A 23,629-nucleotide genomic window follows, 5' to 3' on the forward strand; every position below is an offset into this window, starting at 1 on the left:
CTCAATTGAGTGTGAATTTTGAATTTATCATATTTATAAATGATATTCATAGAATTTAATTTAGAAATCGCTAATTTATCAAGTTTCAATTTAAAAAGTATGCGTATCAGAATTGATGGTATCAAACTATGCTCACGGGCTCATAATGCTTTACAATAATCACATTACTGATTTATTGATGACACATGGAGTTCATACATAACATGTAGTCTATCTTCCTTATTTGATTTTATTAAACCGTTTTTACTAGCTATTGCACGCGGTATCAGACGTTTATGGCCTATTTGAATCCAACATATCAATTACCAAGGTAGGTATCATATCAATATAACTTTGGTCTAAGTGGCGTGATGTGACAGACATATACAAACTGACAATTTCGACTTTATACCACTAGTTTTAAGTGTCATGGTTTCATATTTACTGAGACAGTGAAACCAGTTCTGTTTTAATCAACAGATGACTGTTCATTTGAATTGATCGGGAGTGATCTGATAAAACAACAGACACGGTACACGGTGGTCCGCGTTATCAAATTATGACGTTACCGCCCTCATTACAACACACTGTGCAACAAACAAAGTTCCCTATACACCGCCAAACATACCGTCGCACAGTTTCAGTCGCCCACATCTTTGTCCTCCAATTTTAACTTTTTAACATTGGGCGATTCTAAACCATCATACAGAATAATTTCTTCAGTTGAAAAGCTAACACGTTTCCGTTTTAGAGGTTTTAAATTACGTTCGTATTCGGAACTCATGCTTCGCGAGGATTCGTCGCTTGAGAGCCCGTTGGTGGCGTTGCGTATGATGAGTAGGTCTTTCTCTATTTCCGTTAGTTCTCTCGGTTTGGGAGGTCTGCCTATCGGACGTTTTGGCTTGTTCTTCGTCGATGGAGATTCTTCGGTCGTCTTTCGTTTTTTGTATGTCCGCTTGCCGGGGATTTTTTGTTTCTTCGCTTGAGATTCTTCCTGAAATTGTTATGAAATGAAATTGGATTAGAATGAGTTATATTGAAATTGTTAAAAAAAATGGCTTTTCTTATTATCTCTCCCCACCAAATGCATCAAACTTGAAGATCTTATATTTTTTACTACCTTGTAATTTATTAACTGCTAAAAAACATATTTTAACCATGTGGTCACAATTTTCTCATAACTAACATTATTTTTAGTGAAGATGATCATTATCAAATGATGCAACGATTCAGTCACACATATTTATCGGGATTGGTCAACTAGTTTCGGACCCATACGGATTCCTGAATTATGAAATGACGCGGCGAGCGAATCGAGCAATCCCGATAAATACACGCGAGTAAACCGTTGCATAATTTAAAAATTTCGAAATTTGTAATTAAGAACAAAAATCAGTTGTTCTATCTATAAAGGTTACGACTTTTAAGGCTCACATAGTCCTTAAGATTAAGGTTTCCCATACTATATCCAATATATAATATTTTCGTGTCCTTTTGTCCGAAATTGAACACCTCCAAAACATTTCGGCTGATTCTCATGAAATTTTGTGTGCATATTTAGTAGGTCTGAGAATCGGACAACATGCATTTTTCATGCACCTTTTTTGACTCACTTAAACTCATTTTTATGTAATGTATGTATATATTATAATGAATGTATACTATATAATTTATGTATATATGTAATGTATGGCAAACCACGTTTGCCGGGACACCTAGTTCCTCAATGTGTTGTGACATTCAGACAGATAAAAATAGTTGGTCGCCGTGATTAACACAGGACGGTTTTAGTGTGGATTAATGTATGACGTGTTATTACGATTATTATGTTATTTGATAGGCATACTTTATGTATGTAACATTGTGTTACCTATTTTGTTTTATTTTTAGTATGATTATACGCATAAACGTATATGTTCTTTATTAGAAATTTTGACATGTATAATTTTATTAATTATAAGATTGAATGACGTAGCAATTTATGCCGCCTCCGTGTTCGGGGCTGTGCCAGGTAAATCAACGTTTGGGGTATTTCTTTCTTTGAGTTTTATTTTATTAGCCGGCAGCAGATACGTCATGCTCCCTTAGTCGTCACTGCCTGCGGTGGCGTCTTGGGTCGGGTCACCTCCTTCCCTCAAATATGGCGAGGGAGGTGATGGCTGACCCTTGCGTCATACTCGTGAACGGGTGCTGCTTGCGGTGGCTGGTCGGTCTGCTGACCTTGGCCGAGTAGTTGACAGTTTAAGTTCATAGTGGCTTAGGTACCATGACCTCAAATTTTTGTTTATTTGGCACGGCACCTACACACTTATTTTGATATATTTTTTAATAATTATATTGTAAATGGAAAGACAGCGTGCTGCTGGGGAGTTTGTTGCGCCGTTTCTTCTCTCACAGCAAAAGCACTTAGGAAGCGGTGACGGGTGGGCAAAACTGGGTGCTGTCAATGTAATTTGACCTTCAAAAAGTGCTACTTAGTAGCCTAATTTGAATAAATGACTTTTGATTTTGATTTTGAGACACCTGATCAGACAGTGAAACCTCTTAAAATGGGTAGATGTAGTATTATCGTTATCTCACCTGTTTAGGTTTAGCCCCGATGTACCCGGAACACCGCTTGGCGCCGCACATGCAGCGTTTCTTCTCGATCCCGGCGCACTCCAGGTTGTAGTTAAACGTAACTTCACTGTTCTGGAAGTTTATTCATTTGCATGTTGTAAACATGGTTAGCAGAGATGATTTACCAGACAAATTTTAACAATACAGCAATTTTTGTTTTGCGTCATTTTTTTACCGAGCTTTTAGACAAAAAGACAATATGCAATATTAAGCAAATGGAGTACAGTTCTTCTTTATGTCGGTGTCAGTGTACATTTAAAACACAATTAATTGAAAAGTTTGATGATTTTATTGTCAAGTGAAGCAGTTCAAAATCTGGCTAGTCATAGCCCTATCAAAAACAGATTCTGAAGAATACAGTTATCAAGTTAAGTAGATTTTATATACATGAAACTGCATGGATAGCCGAGTGGTTGAGGACACCACGCCAAAAACGATAACGTGTCTCGGCTTCTATACCCAGAGTAAGACAAACATTGGTGTAATCCACGAATGCTTGTCGTGAGTCTGGGTGTATTTGTGCATGTGAATTGAATTTGTTGATTCAATTCCTTGATGCAGAAGTAGATTTTTTAATGTACTTACAGCAGGTATATCATACAAGGCGAAAAGCCCGACTCGTACGTCACCCAACACCGTCCACTTTTGAGTTTCACAGTTTGGCTCACAGCAATGATTCATAAACCTGTAAAATGTAATTTTTAACATTTAAAATAACAATATTTTTAATCAGTTATGTATTTTTTGCGCAAAACGACGTTGATGCGTGACAACGATACATAGCATTAGTCAATGTTTCTTGTTTACGTTTGTTATCCTTGTCGAAATAAATAACGTTAACGTTAACTGTAACAAATATTCAATTTTAAACAAATTTACCCTTTACTTCATTCAATTTCATTAAATATCTTAAGAGAAATCACAGCTTCAACAAAACTCCGAAGCAAATAATTTTTGTCGTTGCACGGCAGCGATAGCTCTGAGTCTGAACGTTATCAACATTGCACACGTGCTAAGCGGGTTCGGGTTGCTAGTACATCGTTATGCTAGCTGTTCCCAGCAGGCCCTAAGAATTTTACGAATTGAAAATTAGCCCACGGGAATAAAAGAAGGTTAGTTTTACACGCGTTAATCCTAGTATAAATACTTATAAACTAACTGTGGTTCCTTACAGTGGTTATTACTTGATAGATGATGAATTGATTACTTGATGAATTGATTTCTTGATGAATTGATTACTTGATGAATTGATGACAAACATTCACACATACAAACTTTTTCCTTTATAATATTAGTCGGATACCTTACCTAGCCAGGTTTCCCTTGGGTCCAGCATCGATCATCCTCTCTTTATCCAACGTTAAGAAGTAAAAGTTCTCGTCTCGTATCTCGTGCTTCCGTCTCATGCGGCGACGGAATTCTTCCTCGTCGATCAATTCGCCAACGTACTCGATCACGAATTGTCCTGGAAAGATGAATACAATATAGTCTTAAAAAAAACGACTCCCGCACTAAGGAATTTAGTCCTCGTTTCGCGGGGGGTTTCGCAATTAAACAATTCACGTGCACAAAGACACCCAGACTCAGAACAAGCAATGATCACACAAATACTTGTCCTACGCGGGGATCATCCCCGCGACAAGTCGCGCAAAATGGGTTTGACGTGATGACCTCAACCGCTCGGCTATCCGTGTAGTCAAATAGACCAAAGTCAAATAGTCGTTCAAGGTGTTTTTTGGGATGATATGAATAAAAATGGAACCCTATTAAAGTCTCACACTGTCTTCCGGCGACTGGACAGAGTTAAAAGTACACCAAAATGTTGCATGTATTTTTAGAAATAAGAAATGAGTAAGTACTGCTAATCATCACCAACATACAAGCCTTTTCCCAAATATTACAGGGGCGGCTTCCAGTCAACTAAGTAACAGGATACAGCTAAGTACCAGTGATTTACAGGGAGCGGCTACCTATCTGACCTCCTCAACCCAGTTAACCGAACAACACAATACCCTTTAGTAAAACTAGTTGTCGGACTTTCTAGCTAACTACCCAAAACGAGTGTTACAGATGTATTAATAACAGCCGAGAGCCGAAATTTAACGTGCCTTCCGAAACACGGAGGAATAATGGCATAGATGGTCGACCATCCACGGACCGATCGTGTCAAGCACACATTAACCTATGATCATATGCAATTATATGCGTTATAGTTTAGTGACGAGCTTGTCAGTAAGTATTGTACATACCTGCTTTGATATCCTCTAACGTTTTGAGTCCCCAGCCCCGGCTGGGGGTCCTGTAAGGCACTAGTTTGGGGTAGAGTCGCTTCTCGAAGGCGCGGTTGTTGCAGCGCTCGCCCGCGCGACAGGTCGGGCCGCATTCCGTTAGGAGCACTCTGCATAAGAATTAAATTATTGTTATTCCAACACATATTATAAAAGATCATAAAAGTGTAATTTTTCATTCAAATTGATGTTTGGCACTAATTCTAAGACAAAATGGGTTTGTTTTCTCGTGTTTCAGTGTTTGAAACGGTAAGGAAAATAAAAAGCACTTAAGATTGTGAAATGTATGGTAGTGGGGGCTGGTAACATCAATTTCTAGTAAAAACGTATCGGTAAGTGACGCCACACGAGTTTTAAATTACTGAAACTCTTCATTTTTTGTAACATGATAAGAGAAAAAATACGCGACTGCAGTTGGTTCGGCAGTCCAAAGAACAGACCACTAAGCTACCGTGTTTAGAAACGTGTATATATGCTTAGTCCGCATATATGAGTGCCTCGCACATGCGTTGACCAATACAAGTAGATCCCCGTGCAGTACCTGTTGAGGCACTGCGAGTAGGGCCCGCAGGGGTCTGGCTCGGCGGGGTCGCAGTCGCACTGCGTGAGCGAGGACTCGGGGTCGTCCAGGCGGCGGCCGCACAGCGAGCCGCACGCGCGGTTCACCTTCAGCTTCACGTAGTGCGGCGGCAGGAGCGACTGCGCTATGTCCTGAGATTCCTCCTCGTTCGGTCGAGCCGCTAAAGCATTAAGACGATTTTAAGTATAAATTATTTGTACTACTGGTATAAATGCGAAAGTATCTCTGTCTGTGTCGCTTTCACGCCAAGACTACTGAACCGATTTGTTTGAAATCGAGAAAATGAGAAAGGCCAGTCTCTTAACTGGAAAAAAGGGTTGTAATGGAGGGGTCTATAGTTTTTACGAAACTGTTTTCTGGAATAGAACACGGTTTTAAAATTTAACTCAAACACATGAATTTGATGAAGAATAATAACTATTATTTGCATTATTTCCTCCTGATAAAATTATAAACTAATTTTAACTAGATATTTTCAGTTTTTATCTGTTATATCTGACTTTTGGGGATTAGTTTTGACAGTTGGCATATTTTTTTATGTACACAGGCTTAAAACTAATACAATTTTTCGATTACTGTGCCTTTTCATTTGTTTTAATACTTTGCATTCATTATTTCGCTTATTAGAAGTAGATTTAATGTGTATTGTTGTTAAAACAATATTATTCAGTAATCTAAGAAAAGAGGATCTAAAATCTTGGTGTTTATTTCTTACATATACATTACGTAACTAGACTTTTAATTCAGCGTTATATTTGATTTCGTAATCTTTATTGTCTTTTACATTCGTTTTTATTCATAAACCGAATTTTTAAGCAAATTATACACCACGAATGTTTATTTACTTACTTTTGAGTATTTCGCAGGCTCGTTGCGCATGTTCCATAGCTGTAGTGAAGGCTGCATCTATTTTAGACTTCTGGCTCGATACACGACCAGAATCACCTGCGGAAAACAAACTCAATATTATTTTAACTCACAGGATGGAATTTAACCGCAATTTCTCTGTCTTTAACACCAAAATTTTAGTTATCTTACTTATGCAACTAATTCTACACGCATTTTTTTGCTATCACCTTGTTGTTTAGTTTTTCCGGTTCCTGCCAAATTAAGTCTTCCAATGAACCACGCAGATACAGTCGTTTGTGTAAACTTTTCGAAATTGCCTAAACAGTATATCATCTGTCTCTTTTTCCATCAAACTTTTGACTTATTTTGTGAGCTGTCATAGAATGTAAATTAAGAGAATTCTTTAGTGTTTCACATATACTATGATGAGAAACTGGTATTTTCAAACAAAAACGTTTTGATTTTGATATTTTTTTTCTAACTAACCTTCTTGGAAGGGAAACACGCGTCCCCTATTGACCCAGTAATGATCGTACTGGCCAAAGAAGCGCACGACGAACTCGCCGTGGTTGTGCTTCGCGGCGAGAATGTTCTCCGGGATCTCCGAAGGGTGCAGGATGATGCCCGGCCACCATCTGTGGGATGGAAAAAAGAGGTTTTAATAAAGTTATTTATCTTTATTTCACACAGATAAGTATGTTTATAAGTTCAGCCCCACAAAACCGTTGTACAGTAAGAGTATATATTTAGAAACTGTTGTTCTATTTGGGGTTAGTGCCTAAGCTAGACAGAAGGACCGCATTTCAAATGCAATCCATCTGCAAATTGTAGTTTTGCGGTCAGTCAGTCTAGAGCCTTAGAGCCTATGTTTTCTCGGTCTCTTACCGGCTAAAACCACTACAGTACTTTCCTAGCTCCTGAGACTTCGTTTCTTTATTTTGTTGTATTTTATGCCAATTATTATTTTTTCCTTCTTTTGTTTCAACTAACCTGTAATGTCCAAGTTTGACCCACACCATCTCTCCATACAGCGGCAGTCGTCCCGTCTCGCAATCTTCACACATGTAGCCACCTGTTAAACAATCATATTCTTTTAGTAACAAAAATGTACAACCGACTGAGATGAATTGTGAATTGAGAGACTACTATATTTAGGCATAAATTTGACAAGTATTTTTGCTCGTTTTTTAAACCACGCAATGATTTTGTAAACTTGAAATACAATCGCAAGGTCACGCGTTAGTGCCATACACTCCTTTGTTCCGCACACAAATCAAATTCATTTATTCAATATTATGCATTAAACTAAAAGAAGAAAATTTTAAAAAAAAATATCGCCCCTTTGAAGGAAGCCGTATGCAAAATTTAAACTAAAAACACTTAAAGTTGAGGCCCTGCGTTGATAGATCAGTCGGTCAGCTTTCGTTTATATATATTAAGATTCGCCATGGCCCGCGCCTCCGTTTTTTTATTAAACGAATCATTTTTAAATTTCTATTCCTTAAATTGACAAGAAGAGAAGTTTCATTTTCTTTACTGTCAATGAAATACCAACAGATACCCTTAACATCTCATGTTGAAAAAGTACTACACTGTGTCCTAGCTTAGCTTGAATCAATGTTTTTAGAATGCATACATCTCGAATAGGAACTAATACGTATATAAATAAAATACATACCTTCCGGCGGCTTTATGTTAAGGCACTCGGCGTGGAAGCTCGTCGGGCAGTACTCGCAGCATATTAGAGACCCGCCTAACGCACAGATGAAGCACCAGCCTGTGTTCACGTGACAAGGCACTTTGCCGGGCCTGGAAGAAGGTATAAGGGTTTATATAGTTATGTGTTATCATTTAAGAATAATATGGAAACAGAATGTATCTTTGTGGAATTTTCGTACTCGGACTACGGAGTTTGTTGCGTCGCTATTTCTCAACAGGCAAAGTACTGAGATAACAGACGCTGAACAAAAAGTATTTCTTTTATTAGAATTTTGTCCTCATATTTACGGGAAGCAAATATACAGAATTAAATATAATGGTCGTCAATACAGCGTCACGAAGAAATTGAAGGAAAATATTTTTTGTAGTATTGAAATTATATAAAAAAGTCAACCTACTTGTGTTCATAATGCCTCGGGCATATAATATGCGATGCTGTCAGTATCTGCGTACCAGCGGGCAGGCATTTCGTGAACGAATGGTAAGTAGCGGGGCACTTCACACAACGAGCCAACTTGTCCCCACTAAACCTAGTCTTGCATCCTCGAGGATCATCTGACACACAAGTATGACAAACGTGTCTCGGACATGTCAAAGCTTCGAAATACTCATCAATTTTCTTGTTATTCTTCGAAGGCTCGCCTCCATTAAACTGCGTCTGAGGCCAGTGGTCTAAACAGTCTAAATGGTAATATTTATGACAATGAGCCACATGACACTTCTGCCTTCGTTTCGTTTCTTTCTTAGACACAGCTGACTTACAAACAAAACATACAGGTGTGTCGTATTTTTGACAGTCTCTGCATTTGAAGTCGGAGAAATCGATTCCGTAGTTCGAGTGTCTAGGTTTTAGTTTGACATCGATTATCTCGCATTTGCCGGGTACCATCTCGCTCCAATCGATTCCATCGTCACTCGAGTACGAATCGTATTCGTACTTTTCCGAATCTGGTAATATATCTTTCATTTTTGCTTGTAATTGTGACTCGAATGTGTCGGCGTCGACTGCGTACGATTCCGATTCCAATACTTCTTCTATAGATGCGTTATGTTCTTCGGATACATCTTGAGATTTATCATCAGAATCGTCTGGGTTTTTAGGTTTGCGTCCAGGTTTCTTTTTCCTTTTCCTGCCTCTTGACGGTATGGGAGTTTCAACTTTAACTTTTTCTTTCTTAACACAGTCAACATGGAACATACCATTGCATCCTTTGCATTTGACTAAGTGACCAGATCTGTAGCAAATCTCGCAAACCTTTTCTCTGATAAGTCCTTTGAAGATATTTGGTTTGGGTAGTGTCAGTTCTTCAAAGTACAGTTCTATTTCATCAATGTTGTTTATTTCTTGACTTTGTTCCATTTCTTGGTTGTCACCTTGTTCTGTATTATGTTTCTTCTTGAATATAGAGAAAACTTCAAGCTCTTCTTCAACGTCTGAAAACTCCTCATTGTAATACGGTTTAATGACTTTCCTTTTTGGTTTTTCTTTAGGGATTACGTCATCCTCGGTTTCTTTGTCAATCTCTTTCTCTGTTTTAACTTTGCGTTTAATCTTCTTTGGTTGCTGTATTTCTTTGAGACCCTTAACCAGTCCAGATTGTTCGATTTCATCGCATTTCTTTATTTCCGATTTAGTATTCTCTTCGTACAACCAAGTTTGGTACAAATAGGCTACGATTTCATCCTGTGTTAGCTGTGGGTTTTCATCTATTAGCGCGTCTTGTCGCAACTCTAAATATTTGACAAATTCGGGGTCTTCCATAGCATTTTCGACTTTCTTGGGAAGGAATTTCTTTTTACGTTTCGTTATAGATATTTCACTGTCTTCGGAATTAATGGACATAGTGTCTAATTCTTCATCTTTAACTTTTACGTCATCATCTCGGAAAACCATAGCTTTTTTCGTTTTTGACCGTAGTTTACATCTTATTAAGGGTGCTTCACTATCCTCCGAGTCTATGGATTCTCTATCGAAGTCTTCTTTGTAGGTATTTGTCTCTGGTTCCTGTGGGAACGACAGTTTGATAACATTTGTTGTGTCCATAACTGTACCTTCGGTTCGTTCGTTTTGGTCTGTTTCTAATGCTATACTTGATATATCATCATGTTTTCCTTTTACTTCCGAGCCTTGTTCTTCAGTTTCTACGCTTTGAGCATTACAACCTAATGCTATTTCTGTTTCATTGGTAGGACTATCTTGTTTCGATACTTCAATAGTTTTACTACAGCTACTTTCATAAGTAACCTCACTGTTTATATTTGTAATATCCTCTCGATGACCTTCTCTACTAGTATCCTTTATGTTATTGGAATCTTGACTTGTTTTATTTGTATTTTCCTGTTCATTATTAGTTAATTTGTTTGCTTCATTTCTACTATCATTGATGTTGTTAATGACCTCAATAGCATCAATTCTAGTATCATGTATGCTGTTAGAATCTTCACTTATTTCGTGTATACTATCTTTTTCATCATTAGTCACCTTAATTATTTCATTGCTACTGGTGGTTTTGTTCTTAGATGCCTCAGATTCACTCCTATCTGGCGTTGTATCTGTACTACAAGATTCTATACTATCGTTATCATAAATACCATTTTCTTTAATAGGCTCTCTATCTCTATTCCTCCTCTTTCTATAAATATATTTCTGCATTGAATTTCTGTTCAAACTTAAATTCCTTTTACGTACAGGTTCGGAATTCAGTCCTTTAACTAAATTCGATTCTCGCAGCGCATCGTTCTTTTTATCGTCCGATTTTACGCTTTCTTCGTAAACCCAAATTTTATGTAGGTAGGTAACAATTTGGGCTTGTGTTAAATTTGGATATTCGTCCATTATAGAATCCTGTCTTAATTCTAGAAACTTAACAAATTCAGGATTTTCTAAGGGGTCTTCAGTTTCTTTAGCTTTTGAACGTAATTTACGTTTACTTTCAGATTTCGTTGACGTCACACTGTCTTCAGAATGTATTGAGGCTGTATCGCAATCTAAATCGCCGTTAACGTGACTGGTTTCTTCGTGAAAGCCATTTTTAATGACAGATTCGTGTATAGTCGGTATGTTTACTTCTTCTGCCGAGCATATATCGATTTCTTTAACGTTATTCTGATTGTGTACAGACGTATTAGATATATGATCGACGATATCATCGTTTTTTGTAATTACTTCACTACTATCAATAATAGGAACACTATTTTCGCAACTACCGTTTTCTACAACATTGTCTTGTGCATCTTCTGAAGAAATCTCATCAGAATTTTCTACTTCATTACTAGTTTCTTTAACACTATCTACTTGTTTGTCTAATAAATTCTCTGGTAAACTTTCATTAGTATCTTCATCCATTAGTTCATCTAAACACTCTGCATTCGAAACATTAGTTTGTTCATTTCCATTGTCACCTTTGTCTGTATTTTCTTGATCTGTTAAATTATCTTCATCGCTCGCACCATCACTTAGCATCTCTGTTGCATCTTGACTTACTTCAGAAGCATCCTTATCCATTACTTGCATGTTTAAGCAAGAATTATTTTCAGTCTGACTTTCAGGTTCGGCATCTACCGCACTATTTTCAGGTGCTTCAGGAGACTCAATCTCTTCATCAACAGACATGTTCTGTTCACCTAAGTCATCATCATCATCATCTTTGTCTCTTTCATTCTCCAGGTTTGTATTCTCATCACTTTCGTAGACTGTACTTTGACTGTCTTGTGTGTCTTCACTGTAAGAATCTTCATATACAGGGCTTACCATTTGATCCCTGTTGATGACTGTATCTTGGCTCTCACAGCTATCTTGCGCAGATTGATTTTCAATAGACTTTTCAGATACATGTGCAGTATTATTATTACCAGATGTAGCCGAACTTGACATACTATTATAATCCTGACTATTCTCATCCGTCGCTTCACTTTCACAAGAATCGCATGAACCATTGACTGTTGCAACATCTTTAGAACTATCTTCAGTGGTTAATTGTTTTCTTTCATTAGCTTTGTCACTGTCTATAGAGTTTTCAGACTGGTTTTCAGCTTTAGATATTATGAATAAGCTTTTGGATTCCTTAGAAGCCACAGTTTTACAGCTCTCAGTGTCTGTAGATGTGCAATCCGAATCTGTGACTTCCTGTGTTTTACTGTAATCATGCTCGTTTTGAAAAGGCAGTAAATTCCGAGATTCTGCCATCGACTTTCTTAAACTATAAGGCTTATTCAGGGGAACTTTAGACATACTTTTCTTACTTTTAGAAGCTTTTGTTGCAGAGGTTTTTTTTTCCTCTACTTTCAAAGGCACTTGTGGTTTCGTTTGAGTTTTTTCTGGAGTTTTTGACTTTGCTTTCTGAAGCCATCTGTCCATGTGTGACTGTCTTTGGATTTTAGTGATGCCGGTCTTGGCTGCCATATTGTCTAGACATGCTGTAACAACCTCGAACACGTCTAGCGACTTGTTACGAGTTCTGTTCTTGGATCGGTCGTTGTTTTCTACTTTACCATCATCTTCAGAAAATAGACTGTCATACAAACTCTCACTTAAAGACACATCACTGTCTGTCCTACTGATTTTCTCACTCTTTGGTGGTTTCGCTTTTATTCTAGACTTTTCTAGCATATCGTTAAATATGTCTATCCTTAATCTTTTCGGTTCTCTCAGCAACATTTCTGCTTCTTCAACTGATGCATTCCATAGGGCTTGCTTTTTCTCGGACACGAAGTATGCTGCATACAATCTCGGGTCCTTTTTCTTATCCTAAAACAGGTAGATGCAAAATTTCAGTAAATTTTTGTTTGTACAAAATACCAAATTAAAGATGTTGCCTAGTTGGGACTAGTTTGATCTGTGGATATAATGATATATGGACTGCCTTTAGTAGTGGATAATTAGATATACTCTACTGTATATATATACTGAGTGACATCTATATATCACTAAATTCCTCCTAAACAGCAGTACCTTCTCAATAAATGCAATTTAAATGATTTTTTTTATGCATTGGGGTGGCGGTAGGCTGATTTGCGTCACAGAACGCAGAAAGAAATTTTCCAGATCATATAGTTATAACTAAATAATGAACATACCTCTGGTGTAAAGTTATCCCTAGTGTTCTCAAACTCGAGTTGTCCAAGGTACTTCCGGAGCATAGTGTCGACGATCCAGCCGCGACGTCCGTTGTCCCCGAAAAATGTCACGTGAATGACATCACGTTCTATGCGTCCGAATACTGGGAATTAAGAGATTTCGATATGAGTGTAAGGGTCATTTCAAAAAGTATAGAGGTTTGTGCTATGTTTTTGAGTATTTTTTTTTCGGTTATTGAAGATGTGTATTGTGAAGTAAGGTATTACATTTACAAACTGGAATTTTATAAGAAAAAATGGTGATAGGAACTACTACTCCAGAATGATTTGAATTTTTTGTAAGTAAACACAAAATGTGTCTTATAAATAATATAAATTGTTTTTATTGTAAAAGATATTTGTGAATTTTGTAAAAATTTTATAAACTGTTTTTTTTTTATTATATTATTATCAGTTCATTTGATTTAACCAATAATAATTACATATACACAGACACTGATATGAGATAAATATTATGAGTCCAACAAATCGCTTGAAGATATATAATGAAAATAATGATTAAACAGTTACTACAAAAAATATATTCTGATAACATTATACAGCAAAGTAGATTAAAATAAAGTAAATAATTATTTTAACAAGCATTGCAATATGTGGTCAACAAATTTTCATTTTACAGCAGCTTACAACAAATTTTATTATTAATAGCTATGCTATAATTATATTTCTTGCTTGTAGTTTACCTTAAGGCAGATTATAATAATATATGTGTCTAGCAAAATCAAATATTTATAAATGTAGCTATGCATTTTTTATTCACAAAAAGGGAATTTAAGAATAGGGTTTTATACTATTAGTAGAAAAACTAATTTTGAAACAAAGAATAACAAAGTAAACTTTATATTTAAAATAATAAATATATAAAATTATACTTACACTTCTTTTTAACAAAAACTCCATTTGAGGGGTCTCTGGTAACTATAGATGGCCAGAAGGGATAGGTACCCATTCTAGCCCAAGCCAAATCTCCAACTTGATAAGCACATTTAGCTTCCAGCTCAAACAATTCACTCTTAGACGGAACCTTGACATCCTTGCTATCTTTCTTCTTCTTCTTACTATCAAAGTCCAGAGTTTTGACTACAGAAGAATTGTCTATATATCCATTTTGTTGTTTGGTATTACTGAGGCTGTATCTCTCTGAAGATCGTTCCAATATATTGTTTAAGTGTGTACTAGATGATTTTTCAGCACTTTTGACAAGAGAGAACATGTTCTTAATAAACTTGGAGTTCTCATCAGGTTCCCGCTTCTGTATCAAGTCCGTCCTTATGTAGACTTTAGGGAACTTCTTGGCTGGGGATGGCACAGTTGCCTTCACCTCTTCGGTGCTAAAACGACTCAAAGATATATTTTCTTGATAAATACTTTCAATTTGATTCTCCAGAAACGTCTCTTCACCAACTTTTTTTGGTTTCTCTGTCCTCAGTGGTGAATTAGATGCATGCATCTTGTATACTGGTGACTGTGTCTGAGATTGTTGTTTAGTAGGTGACTTATCGGCTAATGGTGACTTAAGTTCAGATGTCACTTTCTTGGCATCACTTATCTCCTTATCAGTTTTAAGCCGGCGGGCTCTGCCATACCGGCTGGTACTGCTTCCATCACCATTAGAGACCGGTGAAGTCACCCTGGCAGTCAAACTTGTTTCAAGTTCACGTTCAATCAGTGACCTTTTCTTTGGCTTTGATTTCACATTTATAGGACTTACACATGACTTTAGGTCCTCAGAACTTAAGTTATCTTCAGACTCATCCATGCTGAGACTTTTCTATCAATTTGAGCCCCAATTTATGCCTCTGACGTAACGAAACAAAACATCGTTACTATCAGGCAAATCAGCGAATATTTTATGTCAATCTCATATTTATGAGAAAATTACAATGCAGAACGCTACGACAAAGCAATGTTTATCGATGGAAGTCGATTGCAAATGCTACACTTGGTTTTCTGAAACAAAAGAATCGAAATGAAGTTTCGTTTTTCTACTGAAATAGGTTAATTCAATATTTGAACATAATAACATCATTTGTATGTGGAAATGGAAAATATTATGAATTATATTATAAAATGTCGACTCACCTCCACTTTATACTGCTCCGTCGCGTCAGTGATTGCAATTTGCACAAGACAAATCGTCAGATTGGCGGTCTCCTTGGTGCATAATTGAACCACAGTACATCGAAAACTTAATATCCTTTTTCTTACAACGATGTTTCTAGGTATAATTGTTTCAACACTAGTTATAGATAGGTATTATAACACACAAACAGGAATATTAACTATAATCAACAGCGTACAAATATCGTATGAGCAAAGTCCTAATTTGTTACGAGAAAGCACCCAGTAACACAGTCAAACACGCGCCATCATAATTTCATACACGAATATTGGCGTTTCCCGTCCACCGCTAGTATCACTACTTAGTCCACAAACGCTATCACTAATTATCTAACAAATAAAACTGTAAACTTAAATTAAAACTATTTTATATTAAGAATTACAAATGAAAATAAGTTCCGCCACAGAAATACCGACGCTCAGTGCCGCGAAAACACATGAATACATCGTTTATGTGTGCGTGAAAATACAACGAGAATTTTTGTATCAGGACACACACATTTAAAGTAGTTTCACACAGTTCAATGGCTTCGCTAATCACACTGTTTTACCGACTTTTTCAAAATAGTTCGTTTTCAGAGATCCGTACTAAATATTATCTTAAAGTTTTATCAAAAAGCGGAAAATAATATTATAAAAACTTATTATTGCTGTAAAAAGTATAGAGATGGGAAATAAGTTCAAACATTTTTGAATTGAAAAATCTGTTTTAAGCCAGAGGTTTGATGAGTTCAACATTTTTAACTAAGCACAATTCTAAAACATCAGAGCCCAATGAATAAAATTATTCTTTAATTTAAGCACAAAAGACGAATAAAACAGGAGAAGAATGCTTTGTTGTGCTGGTACTTCCAATATTACCTTCAAGATTCAAAAGAATAAATTTTCGTTTATCAGTATATGCTTCATTTATTTAATCATTTTATTTATGTACACATAGTAGATAACACCAAATATAACCTTAGCAAACAAACTATTCAAATAATAATATACCTATGTGCTATACTGAACCACTATCATTCAAAATGTTAAGTGGTCCTTCCATGTTTGTTATCGAAATACTAACACAAAATATTTTATTACTATTTAATAATCTGTTTATTTTCCTATTAATACGTTTCAACTTACCTAAATATGCAGTGGAATTCAATTATATATTTTTTAATTTCTCCTTTAATTTAATAACTAATAACCAGGGATCATTATCAGCTGTAAGCTTAACTTTTTGTATCTGTGTATCACTGTCATTGTCATTTTGCCAATTCTATTTCGAATGTCACTGTACCGCGACGAGTCAAGACGTCAATCAACTCAATTTCCTCAATAAATTACAAACAAAATAATTGAAGATGTCGGTGGTTAAACTAAAAGATAATAAACCGGAGCCCACACCTTACAGTGAGGCTGCCCTGAGGAATAATGCTGTGGTTGTCGAATATTGTCGGACCTCTATGGCTGCTTTATCTGGATCCACCGCAGGTAATGTATTTTAACTTAACCTTGTTTTTACTTAAACTCCTTGCGGGTTGACTTTAGAAACGGGCTGCACGAATTACTGGGTGTTTTTGGTTTTAATAGATCGGCAATGATGCCCCGAGTTATAATATAAAGTGTGGGTATTCTTTAGTAATCGGCTGCATTCATAGGAGTGTGGGGATGGGGGGAGGGGGGAGGGGTGGTGCCCAGGATATACCCCCTAAAGGGAAAAGATGCGGAAACGTATATTTTTTGAGATTTTTTGAAATTTAGTTTTGAGGTTAGGAGTGTCAAAACGGTGTTATTGGTTCGGTCGACGGAGCCCCGCTTCGCGGGGCTCCTACTTCTGGGTGGTTTAAAAATAAATAACCACTTCTAACCTAACCTGTCCATGTCGGGGTGCGCCGAGTCGGGGTGTTAACTATGATGATGGTTCTAGATTTAGTTTTATACATTTCAACATTTTACATAAATTTCAATTTATATGATAATCATCATAACAATTTAGAAAAATCAAAATACGAAAACACGGAACATAAACAATCGCGAACGAAAAGCGAATGAACTAAATGAACTATTGGAATGTAATTACACTCTTTGACAGTTGAGTGACACTTCAATATGACGGTTAGAGTGAGAAAACACTAGTTTTTGCCATACATTATAAAATTTTCTGTTTCATTTTTGAGAATTAACCTCAAAACTTTAATTTAAGATTTCTCAAAAACTACACATTTCCGCACAAAAACACTTTAGGGTTGACTTTAGAAACGGGCTGCACGAATTACTGGGTGTTTTTGGTTTTAATAGATCGGCAATGATGCCCCGAGTTATAATATAAAGTGTTTTTGTGCGGAAATGTGTAGTTTTTGAGAAATCTTAAATTAAAGTTTTGAGGTTAATTCTGGTTATTTATTTTTAAACCACCCAGAAGTAGGAGCCCCGCGAAGCGGGGCTCCGTCGACCGAACCAATAACACCGTTTTGACACTCCTAACCTCAAAACTAAATTTCAAAAAATCTCAAAAAATATACGTTTCCGCATCTTTTCCCTTTAGGGGGTATATCCTGGGCACCACCCCTCCCCCCTCCCCCCATCCCCACACTCCTATGAATGCAGCCGATTACTAAAGAATACCCCTAAGTAGATTTTTCAAATGAAATTGACAAAATCTACCAATTTTCAAACACCTTAACATTGTTTTTCAGGTGTGCTCGGCCTAACAGGCCTCTACGGGTTCATATTCTACGTGTTCGCAGTGGTTAGCCTCTGGGTAATGTTCATGGTTAAGACTGGACCGAACTGGAGCAAGTACTATGTATCACGACAGACTCTTTTGACTAATGGCTTCTTTGGTGCTCTATTCACTTATGTATTATTCTGGACATTTATATATGGAATGGTTCATGTTTATTAATGTAATTCTAATATTTCTAAGTGTATTTATATTGTATAATTTTAGAGGGGTAAATCAATGTATGATTTAAAAAGATTTACTTGATTATCATGTCTATGGTGAAGCTGTTTGTTTTATTGGACTTAAATACAGAATAAAGTTACACCCTACAATGTTTTATTTTGTTTAGAGTGGGGTTCAATACAAATACATTCTTAAAAGCCTGATAGGCCAAAACAAGAATTGAGGTAGAAAAAAAGACAAGTTTTTAGCTTGGTTTTATTCACAGAGTACATTCTGATATACTGTAAGTTTCATTCTTTGGGATCGAAAGTGAAACAAACAAGTCCAAAGTGTTTGGGTTGTGTTATTTGATTGCAGAGGTTCTATGGCCATCTTTCAGCTTCAACATCATATTACCTTCACATTTTATTTATTTATTTAAATAATTATTATATTGCATTGTCATGTGACATATACACTGTGATTTTTTTGTTGTCTTACAATAGCAGCCCAGTTCATGTATCCAATGACTAGAACACATTCATGGTAAAAATTATAGGTACTTATGAGATTTGAATAAATTTAAAATACAATTTTTATTCAATATTATGATGCAATTCGTAGTTTTTTAGAAACAGCTCTGTTGCGAGCGCGGTCCGAGCCTTGTAACAATGGTGAGGGCGCGTTTTTATCATTTTTAAGAGTATATTTCAGATTTCTCTTATTTAATTTTTCTTCATACCTATTATCTTAGTTGATGATAAAAAAATAATAATCGCGCCTAGGGGTTATTTTACGTTAGATACATGAACTGGGCTCCTTTTGTAGATGACTAAAAAATCACCGTGTATAATTAGGAAATAAAACCAAAAGACCAGTATAATGGTTAATTTATATTAATATATCAATCAATAAATAATTATATTATAAATGTGAAAATTTGTGTGGATGAATTTATGGATGTCTGTTACTTTTGCAAGCAAAAACTACTGAATCAATTTAAATGACTTATGTGAAGAGTTTATAGACAAAATAGTGAAATTACTACAATCAAAATTAGTAATTAATTTAAACCCAAATTTGATAAAAATAAGTTCCTCAATAAATGGGCTATATAACACAGTTTTTTTTAATCATTTGTTAGCACATTCAAACAAACACTATTCATCTATATAATATTAGTATTTGGTGTATTAAGTTATTATAATAGAGTAATGGAATAAAGTGGTTACTATAATACAATCTTTTATTTTGGTCATCATATTTGATCTACCTAACCTAGTTCTAGATAAAGAGTAAAGAAAGGCCTTTCCATTTTCCTGCTATTTTTAGGTATCCTATTAGGCGTTAGGCGCGTCGCTCACTGGTAAGTCGAGGCACGGTTGCGACGGGCTCGCATTACGGTCGAGGCGTTGTCTCTATGTAGAGTTGAGGTGACGACGGGCAAATCTTTATCTATATATACTTATTATACTTACTAATATATAAAGCTGAAGAGTTTGTTCGTTTGAACGCGTTAATCTCAGGAACTACTGGTTCAAATTGAAAAAAATGTGTTCAATAGACCATTCATCAAGGAAGGTTTTAGGCTATATAACATCACGCTGCAACTAATAGAAGCGAAGATACAATGGCGGCCAAATGTGGCAAAAACGGCGAAAAAATATTCATCTTCGAGGGCTTCCGTTCAAAAATTCCTAACTTACCTATATCTTCTAACCGAACGAAGTAGCATAATAGTGAGAAGACCTGTCGATCATAGTCTTTTGACTGGGCTGTTGGTCTAGTGGTTGGTGGCCGTGACTGCTATAACGGAGATCGTGGTTTCGATTCCCACCCGATACAAATGTTTGTGTGACGAGCAGAGCACGATCATTTGTACTTTGTCTGGGTGTAATTATTAAGTATGTACCTATACGTATAAATATCTTTAGTAGTTGTCTAGTACCTACTCATAATATAAGCTTAGCTTAGTTTGACACTAGATGGCGTTGTGTAAAAGTTGTGGAAAGAAATTACTAGTAAACATACCTATTTGCGCATATAGCAGTCAAAGAAGACTCAATCACACGTTTTAAGGAAGGTCCCGATTTTGTTATTGACTTGTCCCAATAACAGATGATTCGGGTCTGACGTAAGTACCCTTGCCTCAATCATTTCATATTCCGCATAATGTAACGGAGTGTTCACATTATGCGAAATAGGATCTCTGTAACAATGTGTGCCAGTTCCAATAAGGATAAGACAAGTTATCACCTCTTTGCTTTTTTTCTTATGTTTTCCAGCTGCTGTCAGAGGGCCCACTATAAGCAGCTTTTTGTTTTGCATTGTGGCGTTGACGGTCTACTCTCTCGCTGGAGTGCTAGTCCCATGTTGTGCATTATTAACAAGAGTCACTTTAATCCAGGTCACCTCTTTTTTTTAATAAAGTTTATTTATTGGTAATGTTGTTTTTCAGCACTGGCCATACCCACTGAGCGCGACGTATCGGTAGCTAGATCCCCGCACAGGACAAGCATTTGTATCATTCACAAATGCTTGTCCTGAGTCTGGGTATCTTTGTGCATGTGACTTGAATGTTTGTAAGCCCCCTCCCGCTCCACAACGATTAAATACCTTAACGAGTCGTTTCTTCATTCTTTTTTTTTCAATCAAACTCTTGGTCTATAACCTCACGAGCTTAGATAGTAAAGCGACTGGTACTTTAAGCTGTGACCCCTGAATTTGTTTCGACATTTCTTCTCAGGGTAGTCAGATAGGAAATGTCGACTCCAGCAGCGTTCCCAAAAAAAAAAGACGTGTAAAAGTGATGATATATCCCACCTATAGGATAAATGATTTCATTCCAGCCAGGAGTCTCAGACTTTATTCTTTTTCCATTTCCATATCATAAAAATGTAACCGGATCGCTCGCCTACTCAAGAATTACAAGGATTCTCGAGTGGGCGAGCTCGCTTTAGTTCACATGAAGCTATTAAAATAGTTCAAAGTCGCTCAGAGTGGTGGCCACAGCTCTTAATTACTAAAGAACGTATCGATCCGAGTATCGGAGTACAAACGAGCAAACTGCAACCCACGTTATTTCAAGACGGTTAGTTTAGGAATGTGTGGCCACAAGGGCGACGGTACCACTGTCCAAATATTTATACGTCCTGCCTAACGTGATATCGGCAGCCTCTTTAAGTCTCGTTTGAAAAGGGAAATGTTAATAAGCCCAACTCCAAGTGCATAAGCCCAACCCCATATGAATAGAAGTGCATGTTTTTAATTGACAGCAGGTCATTGATATGCCGAATGGACAGTGTTGGTGAGAGCACCCAGCGTTGTGAATCGCCAGCGTTAATTGTTTCGGTATCGGAGCAAGTACTGTCCACAAAGACCTCAATGCTCCGACCGTCGAAAAAACAGGTATTCCATTTGCAGAGTCCTTAAGGGATTATATATTTTCGGTATGACAAAAAGACTGATAAGAAACGAACCTATCTAAAATTCTCATGTCCCGGTGTACGTAATTGAACTTTTCCGAAACGGCTCGACCGATTCTCATGAAATTTGTGTGCATGTTGGGGAGGTCCGTTTTTACATACCCCTAAGTAAGAGCATTTTTCATCTAAGTGCCTAAGTGTGCTATCTATTGCATTGTAGTAATAGATATAGTTATAGCTCAAAAGTGAATTTTCTGGCCCCAACTGCATCTGAGCGGCCCCCAGGGTAAATTGCCGCAAGTTAGAAACACGCAACTTTTGATCGCCATCCCTGAAACACTCACGTCAAGTCTCTGACTATAATTAGTGGCTTTATTCAATAATTGAACGAACGCACAAATAAAAAAACTAAACGTGAAAAGCAAAATATAGAATTAAAAATAGATAATAATATAATATCCACCCCGAAGCAAGTTGCAAATGTTTTTAATAGCTTTTTTTCGTCTGTTGGACAGCAGCAGGCAAGTAGTGAGTCTAGCGAACACACAGGTACAAACGTACAAGTCCTATGTCCCATTGAAAACACCTTCTTTCTTCGACCTGTAGATCCTCAAGAAGTATACGATCTAATAAGAAACTTAAAGAGTAAAAAAAGCTGCGGCATTGACGAACTCCCACCCTTCATTAAAGCAATGTTCTAAAGAATTAACACTCCCATTTTACTTGCTGTTAAATCAGTCTTTTGAAGAAGGAGTATTTCCTGACAACTTAAAAAAAGCAATTATAAAACCCATTCATAAAAAAAACTCTAGAACTGACCCAAATAATTACAGACCCATAGCACTCTTGCCAACTGCCTCAAAAATTTTTGAAAAGGCGATGTGTAATAGGGTTTACTCATTTTGTGAAAAATATAAAACATTTCATGAATCACAAAATGGCTTTAGGAAAAACCGTTCCACTACGTTAGCAGTATATAAATATATTCAGGAAGTCTTAAACATTATAGATCACAAGGAATACGCAATAGGCATATTACTTGACATGTCAAAGGCATACGACAAAGTTCAATACAACATTTTATTAAATAAACTATATGGGATGGGCATACGCGGTAGAGCACATGAATGGTTTAAATCCTATCTACAAAACCGAGAACATCTAGTGGAAATTGAACATTTTGACCACAATAGTAATGAGATAAGGAACATCCGCTCTGACAGAGAAATCATCAACGCGTCAATACCACAGGGTAGTGTCCTCGGGTGTCTGTTGTTCCTCATCTACATTAACGACCTGCCCAAAAGTATACCAGTACCCTGTGTGTTGTTCGCCGATGATATTTCTCTATTAACTTCATGTCTTAACAATAGTAACTTAAATGAAAAGCTAGAACAATTGCTTACTGCCACAATAACTTGGATGAATAAACATAACTTGGAAATTAACTACTCTAAAACTAAGATAATGACCTTCTATCCACCTCAAAAAATACCACTTAATATAGATTTTACATATGAAAATAATAAAATTGAAGTTGTAAAGGAATTTAGTTTGCTCGGCCTCAACATAGATACTCACGTTAGTTGGAAATCCCATATTCAAAAACTTAAATCTAAATTATCTACATTTTCTTATGCTCTTTCTGAAACAAAAAAGACTACAGACCTTCAAACTGCACTTGCTACTTATTACGCTTTTGCATTTTCGTGGTTAAACTATGGTGTCACCTTGTGGGGAAACAGCACAGATGCACCATCATTATTCACCCTGCAAAAAAAGCTTATAAGGATATTAGTAAATATAAAAGATACAGACAGCTGCAAACCTCATTTTATAAATTTAAAAATTTTGACTCTCCCTTGCATATATATTTTAGAGACATGTAAGTTTGTTAAAAAACACCAAGAATTTTACACAACGAGAGAAAATAAACAAACCAAGTATGTGTTAAGGCACAAAAATAGACTAAACTTACCACAATCGAGATTAAAGATGCATTCAACTAGCCCATATGTCATGTCTATAAAAATATTTA

General features: G+C 36.4%; 2 protein-coding genes across 2 annotated transcripts; one reads left to right on the forward strand and one right to left on the reverse strand.

Moving 5' to 3' along the window:
- Positions 1 to 227: 227 nt before the first annotated feature.
- On the reverse strand, positions 228 to 15,810 carry LOC113494796. Its single transcript, XM_026873264.1, has 14 exons — positions 15,253 to 15,810; positions 14,047 to 15,120; positions 13,111 to 13,253; positions 8,433 to 12,781; positions 7,994 to 8,124; positions 7,306 to 7,387; positions 6,802 to 6,950; positions 6,316 to 6,411; positions 5,428 to 5,626; positions 4,848 to 4,996; positions 3,907 to 4,063; positions 3,184 to 3,283; positions 2,560 to 2,670; positions 228 to 973 (listed from the first exon to the last, which is right to left on the reverse strand). Exons 2-14 carry the CDS (start codon positions 14,927 to 14,929, stop codon positions 620 to 622), a joined length of 6,903 nt encoding a protein of 2,300 aa, XP_026729065.1. The 5' UTR covers positions 14,930 to 15,120; positions 15,253 to 15,810; the 3' UTR covers positions 228 to 619.
- Positions 15,811 to 16,557: 747 nt separating this feature from the next.
- Positions 16,558 to 18,336, forward strand: LOC113495079 (ER membrane protein complex subunit 6). Its single transcript, XM_026873674.1, has 2 exons — positions 16,558 to 16,770; positions 17,976 to 18,336. Exons 1-2 carry the CDS (start codon positions 16,641 to 16,643, stop codon positions 18,182 to 18,184), a joined length of 339 nt encoding a protein of 112 aa, XP_026729475.1. The 5' UTR covers positions 16,558 to 16,640; the 3' UTR covers positions 18,185 to 18,336.
- Positions 18,337 to 23,629: the final 5,293 nt, after the last annotated feature.

This window comes from Trichoplusia ni, chromosome 6 (assembly GCF_003590095.1).
Source record: "Trichoplusia ni isolate ovarian cell line Hi5 chromosome 6, tn1, whole genome shotgun sequence".
Taxonomy (NCBI): Eukaryota; Metazoa; Arthropoda; class Insecta; order Lepidoptera; family Noctuidae; genus Trichoplusia; species Trichoplusia ni.